Source organism: Neltuma alba, unplaced genomic scaffold (assembly GCF_004799145.2).
Source record: "Neltuma alba isolate B1F8T4 unplaced genomic scaffold, ASM479914v2 tig00011543_pilon, whole genome shotgun sequence".
Lineage (NCBI taxonomy): Eukaryota > Viridiplantae > Streptophyta > Magnoliopsida > Fabales > Fabaceae > Neltuma > Neltuma alba.
Window position 1 is genome coordinate 71255 of NW_021636205.1, and position 18531 is coordinate 89785.

An 18531-nucleotide genomic window follows, 5' to 3' on the forward strand; every position below is an offset into this window, starting at 1 on the left:
AAAACTCTAAACAAAAGCTTTTAACACAATAAAAACTTACTAAAAATTCTAATCATCAATAATCTCAAATCATTAACAAATATAAAAACTCTAAATAAATATATCCATAGTTCCATACAATAGTCTCAAATCTTAAAAAAAATATGAAAAAAATGATATTATATAAAAAATTAAAAAAATTAATTTTTTTTTTAAAAAAAGGAACCGGGACGGGACCGGGACGGGACGACCCCGTCCCGTGTCCCGTCCCGTCCCGGTCCCTTTTTTGTCCCGTCCCGAAAATTTCGGGACGGATCCGTCCCGTCCCAATAAGACCGGGACCGGAACGGGCCGACCGGGACGGGCCGGCATTGAACACCCCTACAGACGTACGTTTGTCAAGTGTGTGTGGATTTTCTCAAGAAAACACCATTGAAATATTTTATTTATTTAACCAATGTATGTACAAAATTTACATTCAATTTCTTATAATATCATTTTATTTTTAATATGGTCATTATAATTTTTCCCTTTTTTCTTGAGTCTTACCTCCTCCTTAATTATGGATCTTAGATTTTTTTTTAATTATTTATAATCTGTTAATTTGAAGAGGAACAGCGTTAGAGAGGCTCGTGACAGGCTATCACACTATGAATTAATTTTGTCACGTGAATTTAAAAAACTTCCAAATAAACTATACTCCTCCAGTCCTTAATATAAGACCCATTTAACTAATTTGATTAGATTAAGAAAGTTAGGTAAGTTAGTTAATTATAAAAAATGTGACACGTTTTTTCTAAAATACTATAATCATCTTTCTTAATGTCTCATCTTTCTCTTCTACTTGATTATAGTTGAAGGAGTATCTATAAAGGTAATTTAGAGAAAATTGATAAATATGAGAAACCTGTCTTATATTTAAGACCAAAATCAACTCAACAATTGGGTCCTATATTAATGACCAGAAGAGTATTATAGACTATATATGTGAAGAAACAATAATGAATATAATTATTCTTTTTTTTTTTTATTTTAATAATTAATAATTTTTTCATCATTTTATTTCAGGAAAATTGATTTGCCATTGCATATAATTTAATCTTATTGTAATTTCTTTGATTATAACCATTAGCCCATATATTCATAGTTTATTAATTACGAGTAACATGGATGCGACTAAGCGACATGCAAAATTAAAAAAGGGTTAAGAGTAACCTGAAAATACTATAGAAGTGAGATCATAAGAAAATTGAACATACGACATTTTTACATAAAAACTTTCATGTCAATGAGCTACAAAACAATAAGGGGAAAAAAATACATTTACTTTAGACACGTAATGAGAATGATCCCGCATTATTCGTATAAATTAAATTGTGTGGGGTCATTAACAGCAATTTGGTTGCCAATGGTTGAGTGGTTGTAGCAAAGATGTGAGGGTAACTATTGTTCAATTGTGTTCTTTCATGCTACAATTGTCTTTTTTATGTCAAATGAGTAATGAAGTGACGATCCGATCATTCTTATTACTCATTCTGATTTTAATTATAAGACTTTATTTGTAATCTATAAATAAAAGTTTTATAATTAGAAATGGAGATAGTATTTTATTTAGCGTCTTGTTATAATATAAAAATAGAGAATGACATAATTTTAAATGAAAATAGGCTTAACATGTGAAAGATTGGATGTACTATAATATACTTTTATAATTAAAAAAACAGTTAATAGTTATTTAAGAAGTAATACTGAAATCAAAGTTTTTAGTTGATTTTATTTGAAAAAAGTCATTAATAAACAAATTATAACAGTAGTACGAAGGGTATAAGAAGCACAATCACAAAAAGTACACAATTTCCTTTTGTGCTTTTCGTTCGGACGTCCCAATGAAATCAATTTTGCATGTTTGGTTTTTTGGCCAAAAAGCCAGCACCAATTAAAGAGATGTTTCCAAATCATAGTTTTAAAAATAATTTTGCGGTATACATAGTAAATATCTAAAGAAGTTCATCTTATGGGTTGTTTGGCAACCCTCAAAAATGATTCTGAAAAACACTTTTCTACAAAACGAAACAAGCTCCTCTACATATTTATTTCGTAAACCGTAAAAGCACTTTTGAAACCATAGTTTCGTTTACATCCAAATATCTCCTTAATTTGCAAAAAAATACTTTTAAAAAGCACCTCTGCAGAAATCCAAACACTCACTAACTTAACATCAAAACCACTGATATGCTTTTACAAGCTAACATCAACATCAACTGTCAGCTTAAACAGTTGTTTTTGGAGGGGATTACTAGTTTATTACATTTTTTTGGACAGACACTAACAACTTAACATTATTAGCAGAAATTAAACTTATGACCTCCCATTTATAAGAAAGCTTACATATTGGCATTAGTTTAGTTTATTATTGCATGTTTCTCATCTAATTCTTTGATAAAAGCATAATGGATTGAACCCGCTATTTTTCATAGCTTTGTACATTTGTCGGTATAAGCTTCTATACAACTTTATGAAGATCGATTTAGGCAGAAAATTTTTAACTCATAACATAAACGATACTTTTCATTGATGTACGTGCTGTCCAAACTACCTTAGAGCAAACAACATAAAAGTAGTGTAGTGCATTAAAAGAAATGGAGTGAGAAGACAGTTCAACAATTGCAAAATCTTTACTCCCTATCCATACCTTGAAACCTTTGTGGTCTTCCTTTAAATTGCAAGATCTAGTTTAGACTTATAGGGGATACGGCTCTGGTAATTCACTAGCTTCCTGACCATGACAAGGGACAAACCTTCTTTGAAAAAGCTTTTCAGTATATGCAAATATTGCAAGTGACTTTTTCTTTTTCATCAAACCCTTCAACAACAGAACTTGGATGAGTGCACCTCTAGGAATAATTCACTTCCTCAAACTCAATGCAAAAACTGTAGAATGCTTGTTAATAGTGGCAGAATCACAACCCAATTCATCGACAAAAACACTCCGATACTGCATCAACTTATCCTCTGAAAGCAAGATACAGGGGGAAATATCTAGATGCTGCAAAAATGCCATTTTCAGACCAACCTCACTTCTCAAACATCAACCCTTTTAGCCCATGTGGATATTTTGTTAAGGATAAGCCTACATGAATAGAAATAAAAAACTGAATCTTTGAAGAATCAAACCGCATCTCCTTCAGTTCCTCCACAATAACTTTAGATCCACCAGGACTTTATGGTGAGAAGATAGTTTGTACCCATACCTCAAGCCTTTCCTACTTTTCACTCTTCATTCACTCCGCAAGATCCAGTTTGGCCTGATACAACTCTAACAATTCAGTAGCTTCCTGTACATGACAATGGACAAACTTCCCCAAAAAGTAGTTTTCAGTGTATATAAATGTTGCAAACAATGTTTCCCTTTCCATCAGACCCTTTGACAGCAGAGCTTGAATGACAGCACCTCTTGGTATCAATCGCCTTTTCACACTTAATCCAAAAACTGAAGGATATTCGCTAATAGTTGATGACTCACAGCCCATTTTATGGACAAGAAACTCCATTACTGCATCAATCTTATTCTCAGACGTGATCATACACAAGGGGTACTTTCTAAATGCCACGAGAATGTCATTGTCGGACCAACCCCACTTCTTATAAACATCAGCCTTTTTGGCGAATAAGGATTTTCCTAACGCTAAGTATACAAAAACAGCAACAAGAAAATTATACTTCAAATGATCAAACCCAATTTCCTTAACTTCTTCCACAATGTCCTTGAATTCGTTAGGTCTTCTAGTAAAAATCCTAGGAAAATCCTGCACACATTTGATAACATTTGATTGAGGAACTCCTGCTTCTAGCAATAGCTCCATATTAGGCCGGGCAAGTGTGTTGCTGTCAATAAGAATGCCCGAGTACTTTTGAAGAGTTTTAATGAGCTTCTCGTCAGATCGAAACACATCTCGAAGTAAGTCAAAGGAAGGAATGAGCTGCTTCCTTAAGCTTCTTGCCATGATTCTAGGACAACTACATATGATCCTAGGGATGTTTGAGCTCAAAACGCCTCTGGATTTGAAAAATTCAATCTTGGGCAGAAAGGTTTTCTCAGGATCATATCGAAGAAACGATGGGACATCTGTAATGAAACGAATAATCTGGGGCCGAGAGAATCCATGACTTTTAAGAAAATTGATAACCAAATCAGGCTTATCCCGCGTTTCTAAGCTGACATGCTTAGAAGTTGAATCAGCTTGTGTAGGTGAGAAGCCACAGGTGTCAATGAGATACGAGACGGTGAAAGAATGCCCATTGGACGAAGTTGAAGAAGCGTACCTCACAGAAAACCATCGGGTCTGAGCACAAATCAGATATTGAAATGTTGAAGGAGAGATTGCGCAGATAGCTTCGCAGATAGAACGAGCCATAGAGCAAGGCAGGGTAAAACCCTACTGTGATTTTTGAGGTGAAAAAAAAAAAAACACAAAACAAAACAAAACAAAGAAGACTGATACTGCCTCTCGAACCGGAACGTCCCGGTCCGTCAAAAAGAACTCCACAGTCCACCCTTCGCTCCACAATATAAAAGTCATTCGCTCATTTACACCAATTTATGGATTTATGGATATCAAAAAATATTTATTAAATGTGTTTTAAATTGAAAATTTTTCTTGAACTTTCCTCATACTAATAAATAAGATTCTGAACGGAAAAAAATAGTATCAAATAAACATTAATTACTCCTCAAAATAGTTTATATTTAATATTTTAGACCAAATCAATCATCAACAGCTTGTCTTGTTGACCTAAGGGAGTACCGTAGTATACACTTTAGATTAAATATACTTTCCTAGGTATCGAGTAATCAGTTTCTATCATTAACATTTAATATTTTATATATTGAAAATTCCCTTATTATAATCTAACTACAAAATTTTTATTTTACTTTACTTTTTACTTTTAGTAAAATGAGGGTAAAAAAATATTTGGTCACGAAAAAGGGAAGAAGAGTTTTACAATTGTTGTTTAACGCGATTCTATCAAGTTTAATACATTTTCAGTTTATCTTGTCTATTCATTTACTTACTTTTTAAATAAAAATTTTGATTCTTTTCACACAAAATTATTTTTGGGAAAACTATTTTTTAAACCTATTTTTTTCTTTCCTATGTATTTTTCTCTTAATTAAATTAAATATTAAATATTTTAATTTTACTTTATTAACACAGTTAGTTTTTATACAAGGACTAATGATACTAACAAAACAAAACTAAAGTACTTAATTAAAAAATATTTAGATATCAAATTAAAAATTGAGATAAAGTATAACTAACCAGAAATTGCTATAATAAACAGTGTTTCCAAATCTCATTGCACCCTTCTTTGTCGGATCAAGATAAAATACTTTCAAGTTCTCTTTTGTTTGGACCTTGAAAGATCCTTTCAATTCCAGGTTTCATCTGCGCATCTATCAAATATTTAATATTCTTAAGACAAGATCAAATAGTATACCAAAAAAAAAAGTGTTGTATCTTGTTTTAATATAAAAATTAGTTGATATTCAATTTCGTTCTAAATATAAGATCTCGATTTATTTTATTCCTTATATTTATCTATTTTTTAAAAAATAGTACTTATAATAATTATACATATTAAAGGTCGCACCAAATAATAGTTCTAAATAAAACACATGATTAAGAAAAATAACATTTATTTATTATAAATAACTTACTTAACAAATTTTTTTAATTTATTTAAATTAACTAATTAGTTTTTATATTGAGCAATGAAGGTAGTATTATGGCACAATTTAACTTCTCCCATTTAACTTCTGTTAATCTCTTGAACCAACTTCAAATGTTTCAATGATGTAATGGAATACGACTTGGAAAGTCTAATCAGCCACCTGAACTCAAATATGACATGCGCATTACGCAATCTCACATTATGGGCGCCTAGATTGACGTTGGTAAAAATGAGTTTTATTCCATTTAACTTTTGCAAACTAAATTTGGTATAAAAATTAGCAGGTCTGATGCATTTCAATTTAGATAGAATTTAAAAAAAAAACTTGATAAACTGAAACTTCTATAAATAATTAATTGAAAAGCATTTTTAGATTAAAATGATTAAAAAATAGGGGTTTTATTGAATACATATATTATATGTGTATAATGTGATGTTTTTCAGAAAAATATTAAAATTAAAATTATAAAAATAAAGAGTTAGTGTAAGGTTTAGGTGCTTGGCAAATAGACATCCACGGGAATTAGCTTATTCACACCCCAAATGATACTATAAGAATCGGTATTGAACATCCCCTGTAATTGTAAAAGCTCCCGTGGCAATGTTCAAGCATTTGCTCATATAATCTCACTAACGGCGCCATTTTCATTGTTAGTGTGCCTGCCGTTAAAATTAGATCTGCTTGTCTAATGTAATGCTCTATTTTCTAACGCACCTTGAAGCAACCTGGTGCAAAAGCAACAAAAAGTTGCTTCATTCCAAAAGCTAATTAATTCAGAACACCAGTCCAGACATGGTTTTTATGAAAATCACTTTTAGGGCTTGTGATGCCAAACAGGTTTATGCGGAGGGCACTTCTAGTTGTTTAAAGCATCCATCCCAATAATAATTGATCTAAGGACAAAACACTAATACCCCTTCTTTCATTCTGTATTATTCCAAGGAAAAAGGGACATCATTCAAAGAATGCCAAGAGTCGGATAGAGTACAAGTAGAAATAGAGGGTTCAATCCTTTTTAATGTAATGAGAAAAGAAGGGGAAAAAAGGCAGACAGGCGTCGTTAATTTTTCACCTTTCAGCATTCAGCAAACAGAAGTAATACATTAATCTACATTTTGGTATCCGTTCTGTTAGCTACTCTTCACTATTAACGTTTCGAGGTAAGAAAATTTAAGAATGTTATAGAACACTATAAAACTACTACCTAAGGGATGAAGCAGTACCCGATAGCTTGACCAAGATGGTACAACATTAGCCTCCTCTGAGCCTACAGCCTGAAACACCAAAATTTATGAATATTCAGAGATAGAGAGTTCGTGCGGAGGAAATTGGGAGTGAAATCCTAACCTACCTATACCTTTATGATAGAAAGTGACATAAAAAGGTGAAAGTGTGTAATGCTTCCCCCACCCTCTCGTCCTTCTACTCATTATATTTTTTTTCCTTCTTTATTTTGCATAATTCTTTCATTTGCTAAATATAGAAGGGTCAGCGAAAAAAAATCAAGGGTGTGGCTTACGTGAATAATTGGGTGCGGTTACGAGAGAGCTGAGGCCGTTTGATTGGAGACAGTATCAAGTTCCTCAAAGTCATTGACGGGTTACTAGTTGGACCAGCTCCATAAACAGGATGAGCTCCTCCACCCCTTCTATTCCCTGTATCCCCAACGAGAACTGCTTGCTTTGCTGGTGAACCAACGGAGATATCGAAGTGACCGGAGTTATTGCTATTCTGTCTTGCCGGCCACACGTCCTCTCTTGGCCCTGGAGTTTCAGGAGTGATCACCGGCCAACCTGCACCAAGTAAGTTACCTAGTTTTGGAAATATCTAAGCAGAAAAGAGGTCATATGGTTATACTATGTCATTACATCATCCAAAGAACAGACACTTCAACTGATCATAAGGCTAACTGAGTGTTTTGCATAATTTAATTCGTGGATGCCTAATAGTATTGTCATCTGGGTCAAGGAAAAAGAAAGGCTACCTTTTCTGCCAGTTTCTCTCTCATCCATTATGTTAGGTGGATTCGAGAACAAATCCGTCTCATTCCTGGAATAGAAGTTGCTTGCAGGCTGTATGGCAGACCGTTTCACTGACTCATACTCACTCCTCAATTGATCATACATTTCATCTAATTTTCTCTTCTGCCTGGAATTGAAACAGATTTTAGGCATCAAGATCCAGATCATCTGGTTTAAATGGGCCATTAAAGGGACACATTGACACAGACCTGGATTTTTCAGAAAATTTTTCCTGGAGTTCTTGCTTGTCCTTGGATAAGGTCTCAATTTCCTGTTCCATCATCTGACATCTCTTGGCCATCTTTTGATAGGCCGTATGCACCTGTTCCAGCTTTTCTGTAAACTTTTCTTGCATCATCTCAGCTTTCTGTTGCATCATCTCACATTTCTGCCGACACTGAGCTACAATCCTGTTCATTTTATACTGCATCTCCAATTCCTTTTGCCCCATGTAGAACATCACACTTCTGTAACAAGACTTGAACACTGGCTTTGTTCAAGGGAAAACACATGGCCCAGTATAATCTTAATCATTTGAATGACTTTTCACTAGTTGCTTCTAGTTTACTTTCCGGTCTTCATTTGACTGCTTAGCTACAACTATGATGACATTATGTTCTCTATTTTCTGTACAGGTCCCTCTAATCAATGGGCTATAAAGGATACATATCTGTGGAGATACTCCCGCCATGGCCATCTGCAGCAGTAAACAGCACAAAGATGAGGAGCAATGGTTATGAGAAATAAAGAAAGCTAGCATAGAAGTGAAAGGAATTCATCAAACTACTTTTTAAGAAAATTACAAAATATGAAAGCTGAAAGCATACGTCAGATGCATATAGTTAACACATCAATATCTGTTTATATATAATATAGAACTTATGTGATGTATGTCGCATTATTTTTATGTTAAGAACAGTATAGCTTATAGCACAGGCCTTATATTCTAGTTCAGTAGAATGTTTACTTACATTTATCCATTCATCATTAGGACTGATATCTACAGGTTTCATGAGACTGATGACAGAGGGAAAAAAACAGAAAAGAGTGAGTCATCATCAAGTAAATCATAAGTATAAATGCTGGTAATCAATTGTTGGGAGATAATTAGTTAAATCAGACAACCATTTTATTCAGGATCATATTACAGCAATCAAAAAATCATGTCCTGCCTTCCGTCAGGAAATATTCTGCAGATCTCAATCAACTTCGTACCTCTTTGAAAGCACTTGATCACAGATTGGGCATACTCCATCATTACTTAATATCTTATTAGCGTCATCTGTACCTTTTTACAGTGTTAAGGAAACAATATACATATAAACTGATTACCACAAGAAACAGAAAATACAGAACAAACAATCCAACTTGATATTATAATTGATAAGTATGATGACCATATAAAAAGGAGGAATCAAATGACATAATTTCAGAAATCTGGATACACAAAAGGTGACCACATGTTGTGGAAATGGCACGCCCCTCTAATTCTCTCCAGCATGCATTGCATCTCATTTCAGCTGTCAAATGCTAACTTTACATGGGTCAAAATACCTACAAATCATAACAATGCATCAACGTATTTCGAAAATTAAAATGACTACCAGATTCACCTAGATTTAAGCCCCGGAAAAATAGGTATCTATTTATAAAGTGTGCTATTAAGCAATAGGATTCCAGGACAACTTTAGCTGAGTATGAAAGGATACATATTCAAAGAACAAAACCCCAAGATAAACTGCATAGATAAACTCTGAAATTCAAAATTTACCAATAGGAACGCATCACTACCAACTAAGGACAGACTACCTAATGATCCAAACTCTCTGGACTGTAAACCCCACGGGTTTATGAGACTGCAACCAGGGGAAAACATGATTACCTTAAATTACAATAAAACAAGATATGCATCCATCGCTTTAATTTAAAATCCACCAAAACAGAACAAAACTTCAAATATCCTCGTCATGTAGATTGCCAAAATGTTTTTTTTTAAAAAAAAAATCGAGAGCCGAAAAAATGGATCTAATGATATTGGACGTTATCTTGTCTCATGATTAATCAAGATGAAAATTCTTGGTAATATACCTCTTCCAATTCAGACATTCAAAGACATGTTACTTCGGTTACTTCCTTCACAATTTAAAGTTAACTAGTATCCACCAGAAGTAAATACCTATGTTATCGCGTCATAAAATTGCCGGATTTTTCTCTCTGATCTTATTAAAAGGTTACGCAAATAACAGCGGGGCCATCTCCGAATACTTAACTCTCCGAGCTTTTTGTGCCTTCCTTGTTTCAAGGAGCTTCAATTTCCTTGCATAAAACCAAAGTGTAACAGCTGATATCGAAAAACTAACTCCTGTTCTAGTCCGGACCAGCATAAACTAACAAAAGTGCAAAATCCGCTGATTCATCTTCCACACTCTGAAAGAAAATCCAAAAAAGAAAAAATATCAAAATTTGAAACTCTCATTTTTTCCACCTCAAATGCGACAATGAAAACCTCGTTGAACAGGAAAAATACGATGACGCAAATTTTGCAATTAAGGAGAGATGTAGAATTAAGGACACAATACCTTCGCAGAATTTGAAAGAGATTAGAATGCAGATCGTGAACTTGAGAGTTTCTAAAAGGTGGCGAAAGCAATGCGAAGAAAAAGAGTAGAAGCAAAGCCCTAGGAGCGGCAAATGGATTTCCCGCGAAGGCTTCTTCAGAGCAGAGTCACGAATCGTATGAAGAAATCGGCGGCAAAGCCAAGACCGTTTCGAAAATAAGAAACGGTTGGTCGAAATACTTTATATATTTTGACCAAAAACAAACTTTATATATAGGTGAAAAAAAAAACAGAGAGAAACGAAACGAAACATTATACAACAAGTATATACTCCTCTGTCCTATTTATAGGCAGAGAAGAGAAAAAGTATTTTTTAGTCTTATTTATAAAACATTAAGAGAAATTTTTTATATGAATATATAATTTTACTCCTCATTTATTATCATGTTGCTTTTATTTATATGAGATATAATATATTACTATATTAAATAGGAATAAAATTAAAAAGTCATTAAATTTTAAATGAGTTAATGAAGTTTAAAATTTTTATTGACTTGTGTAAAATATGCTGAAAGTGTTTTATAAATAGGACTAAAGGAGTATGTCTAAAGAACTTTGTGAATAATTCGGGCAAAAAAAAAAAAAGACCTTTGATTGTTCTCACTTATAAATTAGAAAAATCACAAATAAAGACTCCCGAATTACTGAAATTACGCAGAGGTCACCTGAATAAGCAAAATTACTATGAGGTACCCAGTCTCATATTGTAAATATGAAATCTTGATGAAATGTCTGAAATGCCCCTTAGTCAAATGACAAGTTAACTATAGGAAATGACAAGTTCACTTTAACGAATAACAACTTTAGTAGATTAAATCACAATTTGATTGAAGGTACATTAAATGGCAAGTTGACTATGGGAAATAACAAGTTTACTTTAGCTGATGACAACTTCAGTAGACCAAATTACAATTTGACTGAGGGGTATTTCAAACATTTTGCCAAGATTTCATATTTACAATATGGGACTGAGTCCTTTATGGTAACTTTGCTTATTCAGGACCTCTACGTAATTTTGGTAATTTGGGGTGTTTGTTTGTTATTTTCCCTTATAAATTAGACTTTATAATCTCTTTGATAGAAAGGAGACGATAAAAAATGAGGTGTAATGTTACTGACTTATGAATTATTTAATTTGTTATAAGTTTTACATTTTAGAATAAATATCATTGTTTATCCTTACAATTTGATTCCATTTTGATTTTGATGCCTGTAATTTCACATCGATGGTTTTGTTCTCTGTAGTTCCATAAAGATTTGGTTTCATAAATAGAAGAATAAAAACCAACTATTTAAAGTTACATGGACTAAAACTAAAACTAGATCAAATTCTAAAGACTGACAATAATAATATATTTTAGATCAAATAATAAGTATCTTAATTTTGAACTTCACAGAATTAAAAAGGATTAAAATGTAAATTTGTGCTGAAAATTTTCATTTAGGAGTGCTGAGTACTCAAAAGTTTTTTTAATATAAATTTATCTCAAAAATTTAAAATTGTAGTAATGTTGTCCCTACTATTAAAAATATTGACGATTAATATCACTATTTGAATGTCCAATGTTAGTTTTTCAACATTAATAAACAATATTGCTAAGATTTATATTTAATATTAATGTTGATATATGGCTGGAAGAGGAAGAGCAGATTTTTCCTGAACTAACTATATTGAACTTAAAAAACTAACCAAAAAAAAAAAACACTTTATCCAACAAAGGAGGTAGCAAAGGAGGTATACATAACAAAGGAGTTTTATTGAGCCTCGGAAACATGTCTTGGTAATAATAACTGCCTGGAAGGAAATATAGGCATGCACTAGGATGTGAAAGACATTAAAGATTTTTCTACTTACGGGGAGAAGGGAAATCCCAAGTTCATTTATTATCCTCAGTTGAATTTTCCAACTCATATAACATACACGTTTTTCATTTTTTTTCATAATTAACATAGCATAGGCAAATCCGAGCCTAACTCAAGTTTAGGGGACTTTGCTATCACGGGGATAGCCAATAAGGAAATCAATGCTAAAACTAGTGGCTTATAAAAAGGGGTTGGGAAGTAAATTAGATGTTTCCAACTTATTTAGAACTTTTTAATGCTTCTCTAATCCTTAATATAGGACCCAGTTTTTGAGTTGGTTTTGATCCTAAATTTAAGATCCATTTTTTATATTTATCAATTTTCTCTAAATTACCCCTATGGATACTCCCTCAACCATAATCAAGTAGAAGAGGAAGAGGGGTATTAAGAAAGATGATTATGGTGTTTTAAGAAAAATATGTCATTTTTCTTATAATTAACTAATTTATCTAACTTTCTTAATCTAATCAAATTAGTTAAATGTGTCTCATATTAAAGACCAGAGGAGTATAAACAAAGCTTATGAGCACATTTACATAAATCAAAATATTTTTTTTACATATTTATCTCATATTTTATAAATCACAATTAAAAAACTATTTTTCAAAACTCCAATTGCCATTTTAAATAAGTCTTAGGTCATGAATTTGCTCAAAAGAGGATCATTGTGCATCGACCAGGACTCTAATAAGGACTTCTTTTTTTCATGAATGATCAAAATGGTTTTTATACTAAAAAATCTATACATGAATTATATAAAACATAAAAAGAAATTGAACAAATACGTGATGCTAGAAAAAAAAAATAAAAGTAAAAAAGTTGAACATTTTCAAAGGCAGTCTTAGAGGAGCCAAGCAGCAGTGATGGAACATCTTGCAAAAATCGCTTTTTTAAACACCCATAGATTAGGATGGCGTGAAAAGCTGTTTTCTAATAAACCACACTTGTGTACCCTGTAGCAAACCAAAATGACAAGTCCGTAGAAAAGCTCCTTGAAAAAGCCTACCATTGAAGCAACAGTACTAAAGGTGTATTGGATCACATTTGAAAGTTCAAACTGACTTCGCACCCGGTAAAAAAAAGATTTTTGATATAAGGGTGTGTTTGGGATTTTTTTATAATTTGATTTCTGAGTGCAAAATGGGTTTCTAGGAAGAAGCTCTATATTTTTGCCTTCACCGGTGTGGTGACAAAGTTGTTTGGAGCATTAATTGCATTTAAAATTTTTCACCAACCTATATTCCTTCTTTTTCCATGTGTTTTGTCTCTATTTGTGGGTTAAAAAAAAAAAAAAACAAGAATAGAGGACAGCACTTCCACCGTGTCGCCACCGTCCTCCTGCCGTCCTTCGCCGTCTCCCCATTCTGATTCTCGTTTAGGAGGCGGTGTTTGTTGGCCAATGTCCGTTTGTTGGTCTCCGTTCATTGCAAGTCGTGCATGTGCTCTGCTTCTTCAGGTAGCTTGTCCGTTGCAAGTGATGGTCGTGGTCCATTCTCTTGTCGCGACAGTGTCCTCTGCTCCCGATCTACTCTGCTAACAGTCACCTTTAAGAGATCAATTTTTTTTTAAACCTAAATCTGTTCCTATTTCTACTTCTTGGCTGCCGCTGGATTCAATGATGAGAAAACGCATAGGTTTCTTCTATGGATCCCCATTTTCAGCTATTTTTTAATTTTCCATATTTTTTTCCCGATTCTCACCTTATAATATTACTTAATAAAATTTTTGTCTTTTTCAATCATTTTGTATCTAAACTTACTTTTACATTATTTATCTTAATAAGTTTTAGCTTTTTAAACTGATTTTTTTTTTACAAAAGTCAATCTAAATATAAATAACATCACTCTATCTGACTTTTATTTGGGGTGTTTGGAAACATTTAGAATTATTTTTTAGAAGCACTTTTTCGTAAATCGAGACAAACTCCTTTATATATTTATTTCGTATACCGTAAAAGCATTTTTGAAATCATAGTTTTGTTTTTACCTAAATACCTTCGTAATCTAATTTTTGTAAAAGTCATATTAGAAAAAAGTAACTTTTTTCACGGCTAATCCAAATACACTCTAAAGATTTTTGGGATGTATGCATTTGTATGTATGACATGTAGGTTTACGGGAGCCGGTTCTTTACAGCTCTTTTATGTCTGTAATATATTTGATTCTCAATATAAACACTAGTTGATTAATTTAAATAGATTAAAAAAATTAGTTAAATTAGTTATTTGTAATAAATATATATTGTCTTTCTTAAAATATCCTTACTAGCTATGTATATTAGCTATAATTATTATTTAATAAAACCTTTAACATGTAAAACTACTACGAAAATTATTTTTTTAAAAAAAGATTATTATAATGGACAAAATAAATTGAGATATTAAGGATTAGAGATAGTACTGTTTATATGAGAAAATTGAACATAAAAAAGGGAAGACCAGAGGGAAGGAAACCCCAGTTCGAGTTCAAGAGGAAGAAAAACAAAACAAAATAACCCGAGCACTTGTTATACTCTCTGTAGGGGATGAATTTATAATATCAAGATTAAGAAAGACTTAAAGAAGGCATTTGATGTCATTAGATTATAAAGTCCTCACAAATATTGTATAAGTTTCATTTATAGGTCAACTATTTTTATTTTATTTTATTTTTTTGACTTGAAGAGGTATGAACTAATAATTTGAGGTTACAAATAAGATTAAACTCTGAACTCTCACTAATAAAACTATAAAAGATTAGTCACGCCTACACTATAAGCCCATGGCTATTGGTCAAATGATCTAATTAATGACAATGGAACACTAGGCTGATCACGTGAAGGGGACACAAGGAAGAAAATAATTAGGTGGGAGATAATTTCATACGTTATTATTTTTTTAAAAAAAATTTGAGTGCGGTAAATGCCACTTCATTGTGAATCACATTTACAGGTATTTGGGGTTAATACGATATTTACTAATTTTATTCATTAGCGTTCGTTAAAACTATTAAACAGATTAAATTAGAAAACGTTAATATTCCTTTCGTGAATTTCACCGGTTCGCAGCACTATTAAATACTTAAATAGATTAAATTAAAAAACGTTAATATTTTTTTTTGTGAATTTTACAAGTTCGAGACACTGTTAAATATTTAAGTGTAGATATATTTTCTAATAAAAATTTAAATATTCATTCACTATGTTATATCAAATTAGTTTTTTTTTCCAACTCATTTATTAAAATCGTTTATTAAGCTTACTTGTCATGGGGTTAAAGAAATTTCGGCCTTAGCTTGGGAGTTTCTCCCTCTCTTCTTTTTTCCCTTCCACCAATGATGAAAGAGCTCTCGCTCTATTCCTTTACATCTAATAAAAGAGACTAGTCCCTTACAATATGGTGAGTCAAAGTTTAGATTCCTGCTGGGAAAAGTTTCCGCATTTAACGCTGACAGTGTCTCGAATAAGATTATCTCTAATAAGAAAATACATATATTTTAGTTAAAAAAAAAAAAAGCTCTCGCCTTCGAACAGCAATATTCAAAGGGAAGTTACAGATAAAATCTCACTGTAAAGTACTCACGACATCTACATTTTTATTTATAACACAAAATTATTTGAACCGATAAAATCTCACTATAAAGTACTCACGTCATCTACATTTTTATTTATAATATAAAATTATTTGATTCTCATCACATACTAATTAGTCTTATTTAATTAATTTGTGTTTTGAACTTATTTTATTTCTTAGTTTTGCTCTTATTTTCATTCATTTTAATGGGTATACATAACAGCTGGAATTACAAAAAAAAAAAAATCAAACCCACAATTTTCCAATTCATAAGAATTATTCACGTCATCAAATTACAAAGCCATTGACAGTTTTACTCTTAATTAATACTTACCTTTTTTGCTAACCTTTAATAAGGTTCTTAATATAAAAATTAGTTGACTAATTTAAGTAATTTTAAAAAATTAATTATGTTAGTTATTTGTCATAACTATGTGTTATTTTTTCTAAAATAATCTTATTATTAGCTAAAACTACCATTTAATAAAATATTTAACATATGCAATTACGACAAGAACTGCCTTAAAAAAATAGATAAATATAAAAGATAAAAGAGGTTGAGATATTATATTTAAAATAAAATTAAATATAAAACTTGTTTTTATATTAAAAAGCGGATGTAGTATAGTTTAGTTGAAAAAAAAATCCCTCCTTACTGTATAGCCTTGTTTCTTTTCAATCATTTGGCCCTTTTTGTCAAAATTAAAAGCCGTCGAGTCATTGAATTCTCCGACTGTTTTGTACTACCTTCTGTCTTTGATATAAAATCCTGTTTGATTTTTATTTTGATTTTAAATATAAGACCCCAATCTACTTTGTCTCTCATATTTATATATTGTTTTGAAGATAGTCCTTCTTATAATTGTAGTTTTAGCCAATATATTTAATTAGTAAGGGTATTTTAGGAAAGACAATACCTATTTATTAGAAATAACTAATTCAAATTTTTTTTTAATCTTCTCAAATTAATCAACTGGGTTTTATAATGAGGACCGGATGTAGTATTTTTATAGATTAATAAATTCAATAATTATATAAGTTTATAATGGGGGACCTTGTGCTATAATAGTAGTAGTTATTGTCTTGAGCTAAATTGTACAGCCACCTTTTTGTAATCACCACTCCTGCTGGTTTCTGTGCAGAAAATTCCAAAACATGGCCAACGAAATACACCTCATGTGTCCTCTCGTGTTTCCCACCCCTTTTCCCCTTCCTTGCTTTATTGGTGGGCCCCAATTTCAGGCCGCAATAAAATGCAGCCCCCGCGACCGCGAACCTAACAGGTTCCAGTCCCATATGATGTTCAGCACCATGAATCATGTTTCAACACTTCAAAATTATTTTCCAAATGCATCTAACATCTAAAAAAATTTTGTATTATATCTAATACCTTAAAATATTTTTTTTTAAGTAGGTTCAGTATTTTAAAATATTTTTTGATATATATAACACCTTAAAATATTGTTTTAAGTGTGTTTAGCACTCAAATTTTTTTTTTGGTATGTCTAACACCAAGGCAAAAAAAAAAAAAATTCAGGATGCTAGATGCACCTAAAAATATTTTTGGATGTTAGACGTATTACAAAATATTTCAAGGTGTTGGATATAGCTTCATGTACCTTGGTAGATATTTATCTTTTTAATACTTCCTCCTTCTATTTTTAAAATAAAAATTAGGTAAAAAATTAAATTTGATTTTAAATACAAGACCTTGATCTACTTTATCTTTCATATTTATAACTTTTTTTCAAATTAATTCATCTAACTTCTAAACTAATGTAGGATCTAATGTTATAGTAGTATAATAGTATTTTAGAGAGATCATTTTATATTTGTTATAATTAAATGATTGATTTGATTTTCTTAATTTACTCAAATTAATTAACTAGTTTTTATATTAAGAATCATATATGTATTATTTACAAATTACAGAGTATATTACAGGAAAATGGCTATGAAATCAAAAAAAATAATCATTAAAAAATTCTAATAATAAATGAATAATAAATATTTTATTATCATTTTCTGAATTAAAACTTACCATTAACTTCTTGTGAAAATTTTTTGGTAGGCATATTCTTTCTTTAGCACTAATGATTTTTCCTATATTATTATAAGGAGAATTGCTATACAATCTCACACAAGCACAGTAATAACTAAAAGGCCTTTTTAGTTGTGAATATGCTAATGCTACTCACTTTTGCCAGTAGCCTTACAATACCTCAAGTTTATGGTATAAAAGTTAATTAAGAGGTTATATTTAATTCTAAATATAATATATTAATTTGTTTTGTTTTCTAAATTTATAATTTTTTTAAAATATCCCTATTATTGTAAGAGTTTTCGCCAAAAATAATTCTAACGCATGTGAATACAAATAATAATTTAAAAAAATTAACACATATTTATTATAAATAACTAATTTAATTAATTATTTATTATTTTTAAATTAATTATACAACTCTTATATTACGTATTGAGCTTAAATATAATTCTTTGAATTTTAAGATTAATAGACTTAAACAAAAACAAAAATTCGCCACAAGTTATCTGCACAAATGGTGGTTTTGCATAATTCAAGCCTGTTTTTAAATTTATTTCTTACAGCGTCGGGGCCTGGCTGGTCTCCTCTCTCACGACACTACCCGATTACTGCCACGTGGACATCGAAGTTCGTGGCCTCAAAAAAATATCCTACGCTCCTTCGATTCTTGCCTTCTTATATACTCTGCTCTTGCAGGGGGGGCTCCCTCGATCTCTCTCTCG

The 18531-nt window shown here is 31.4% G+C and overlaps 2 protein-coding genes across 5 annotated transcripts; both read right to left on the reverse strand.

The window, feature by feature from the left end:
* Positions 1-2518: 2518 nt before the first annotated feature.
* On the reverse strand, positions 2519-4396 carry LOC114714845 (uncharacterized). Its single transcript, XM_028899624.1, has one exon. The coding sequence runs from the start codon at positions 4392-4394 to the stop codon at positions 3261-3263; it is 1134 nt and encodes a 377-aa protein (XP_028755457.1). The 5' UTR covers positions 4395-4396; the 3' UTR covers positions 2519-3260.
* Positions 4397-6770: 2374 nt separating this feature from the next.
* LOC114714846 (E3 ubiquitin-protein ligase CCNB1IP1 homolog) lies at positions 6771-10397 on the reverse strand. 4 transcript variants are annotated; one of them, XM_028899627.1, is made up of 10 exons: positions 10314-10397; positions 9911-10161; positions 9180-9288; positions 8950-9022; positions 8706-8751; positions 8401-8431; positions 7944-8220; positions 7698-7861; positions 7233-7476; positions 6771-6987 (listed from the first exon to the last, which is right to left on the reverse strand). In XM_028899627.1, the coding sequence occupies exons 3-10, from the start codon at positions 9247-9249 to the stop codon at positions 6981-6983; spliced, it is 912 nt and encodes a 303-aa protein (XP_028755460.1). In that variant the 5' UTR covers positions 9250-9288; positions 9911-10161; positions 10314-10397; the 3' UTR covers positions 6771-6980. The 4 variants fall into 4 exon arrangements, with proteins under 4 accessions (XP_028755460.1, XP_028755458.1, XP_028755461.1 ...); XM_028899625.1 differs by having other exon boundaries at positions 7233-7506; XM_028899628.1 differs by lacking the exon at positions 6771-6987 and having other exon boundaries at positions 7229-7476.
* Positions 10398-18531: the final 8134 nt, after the last annotated feature.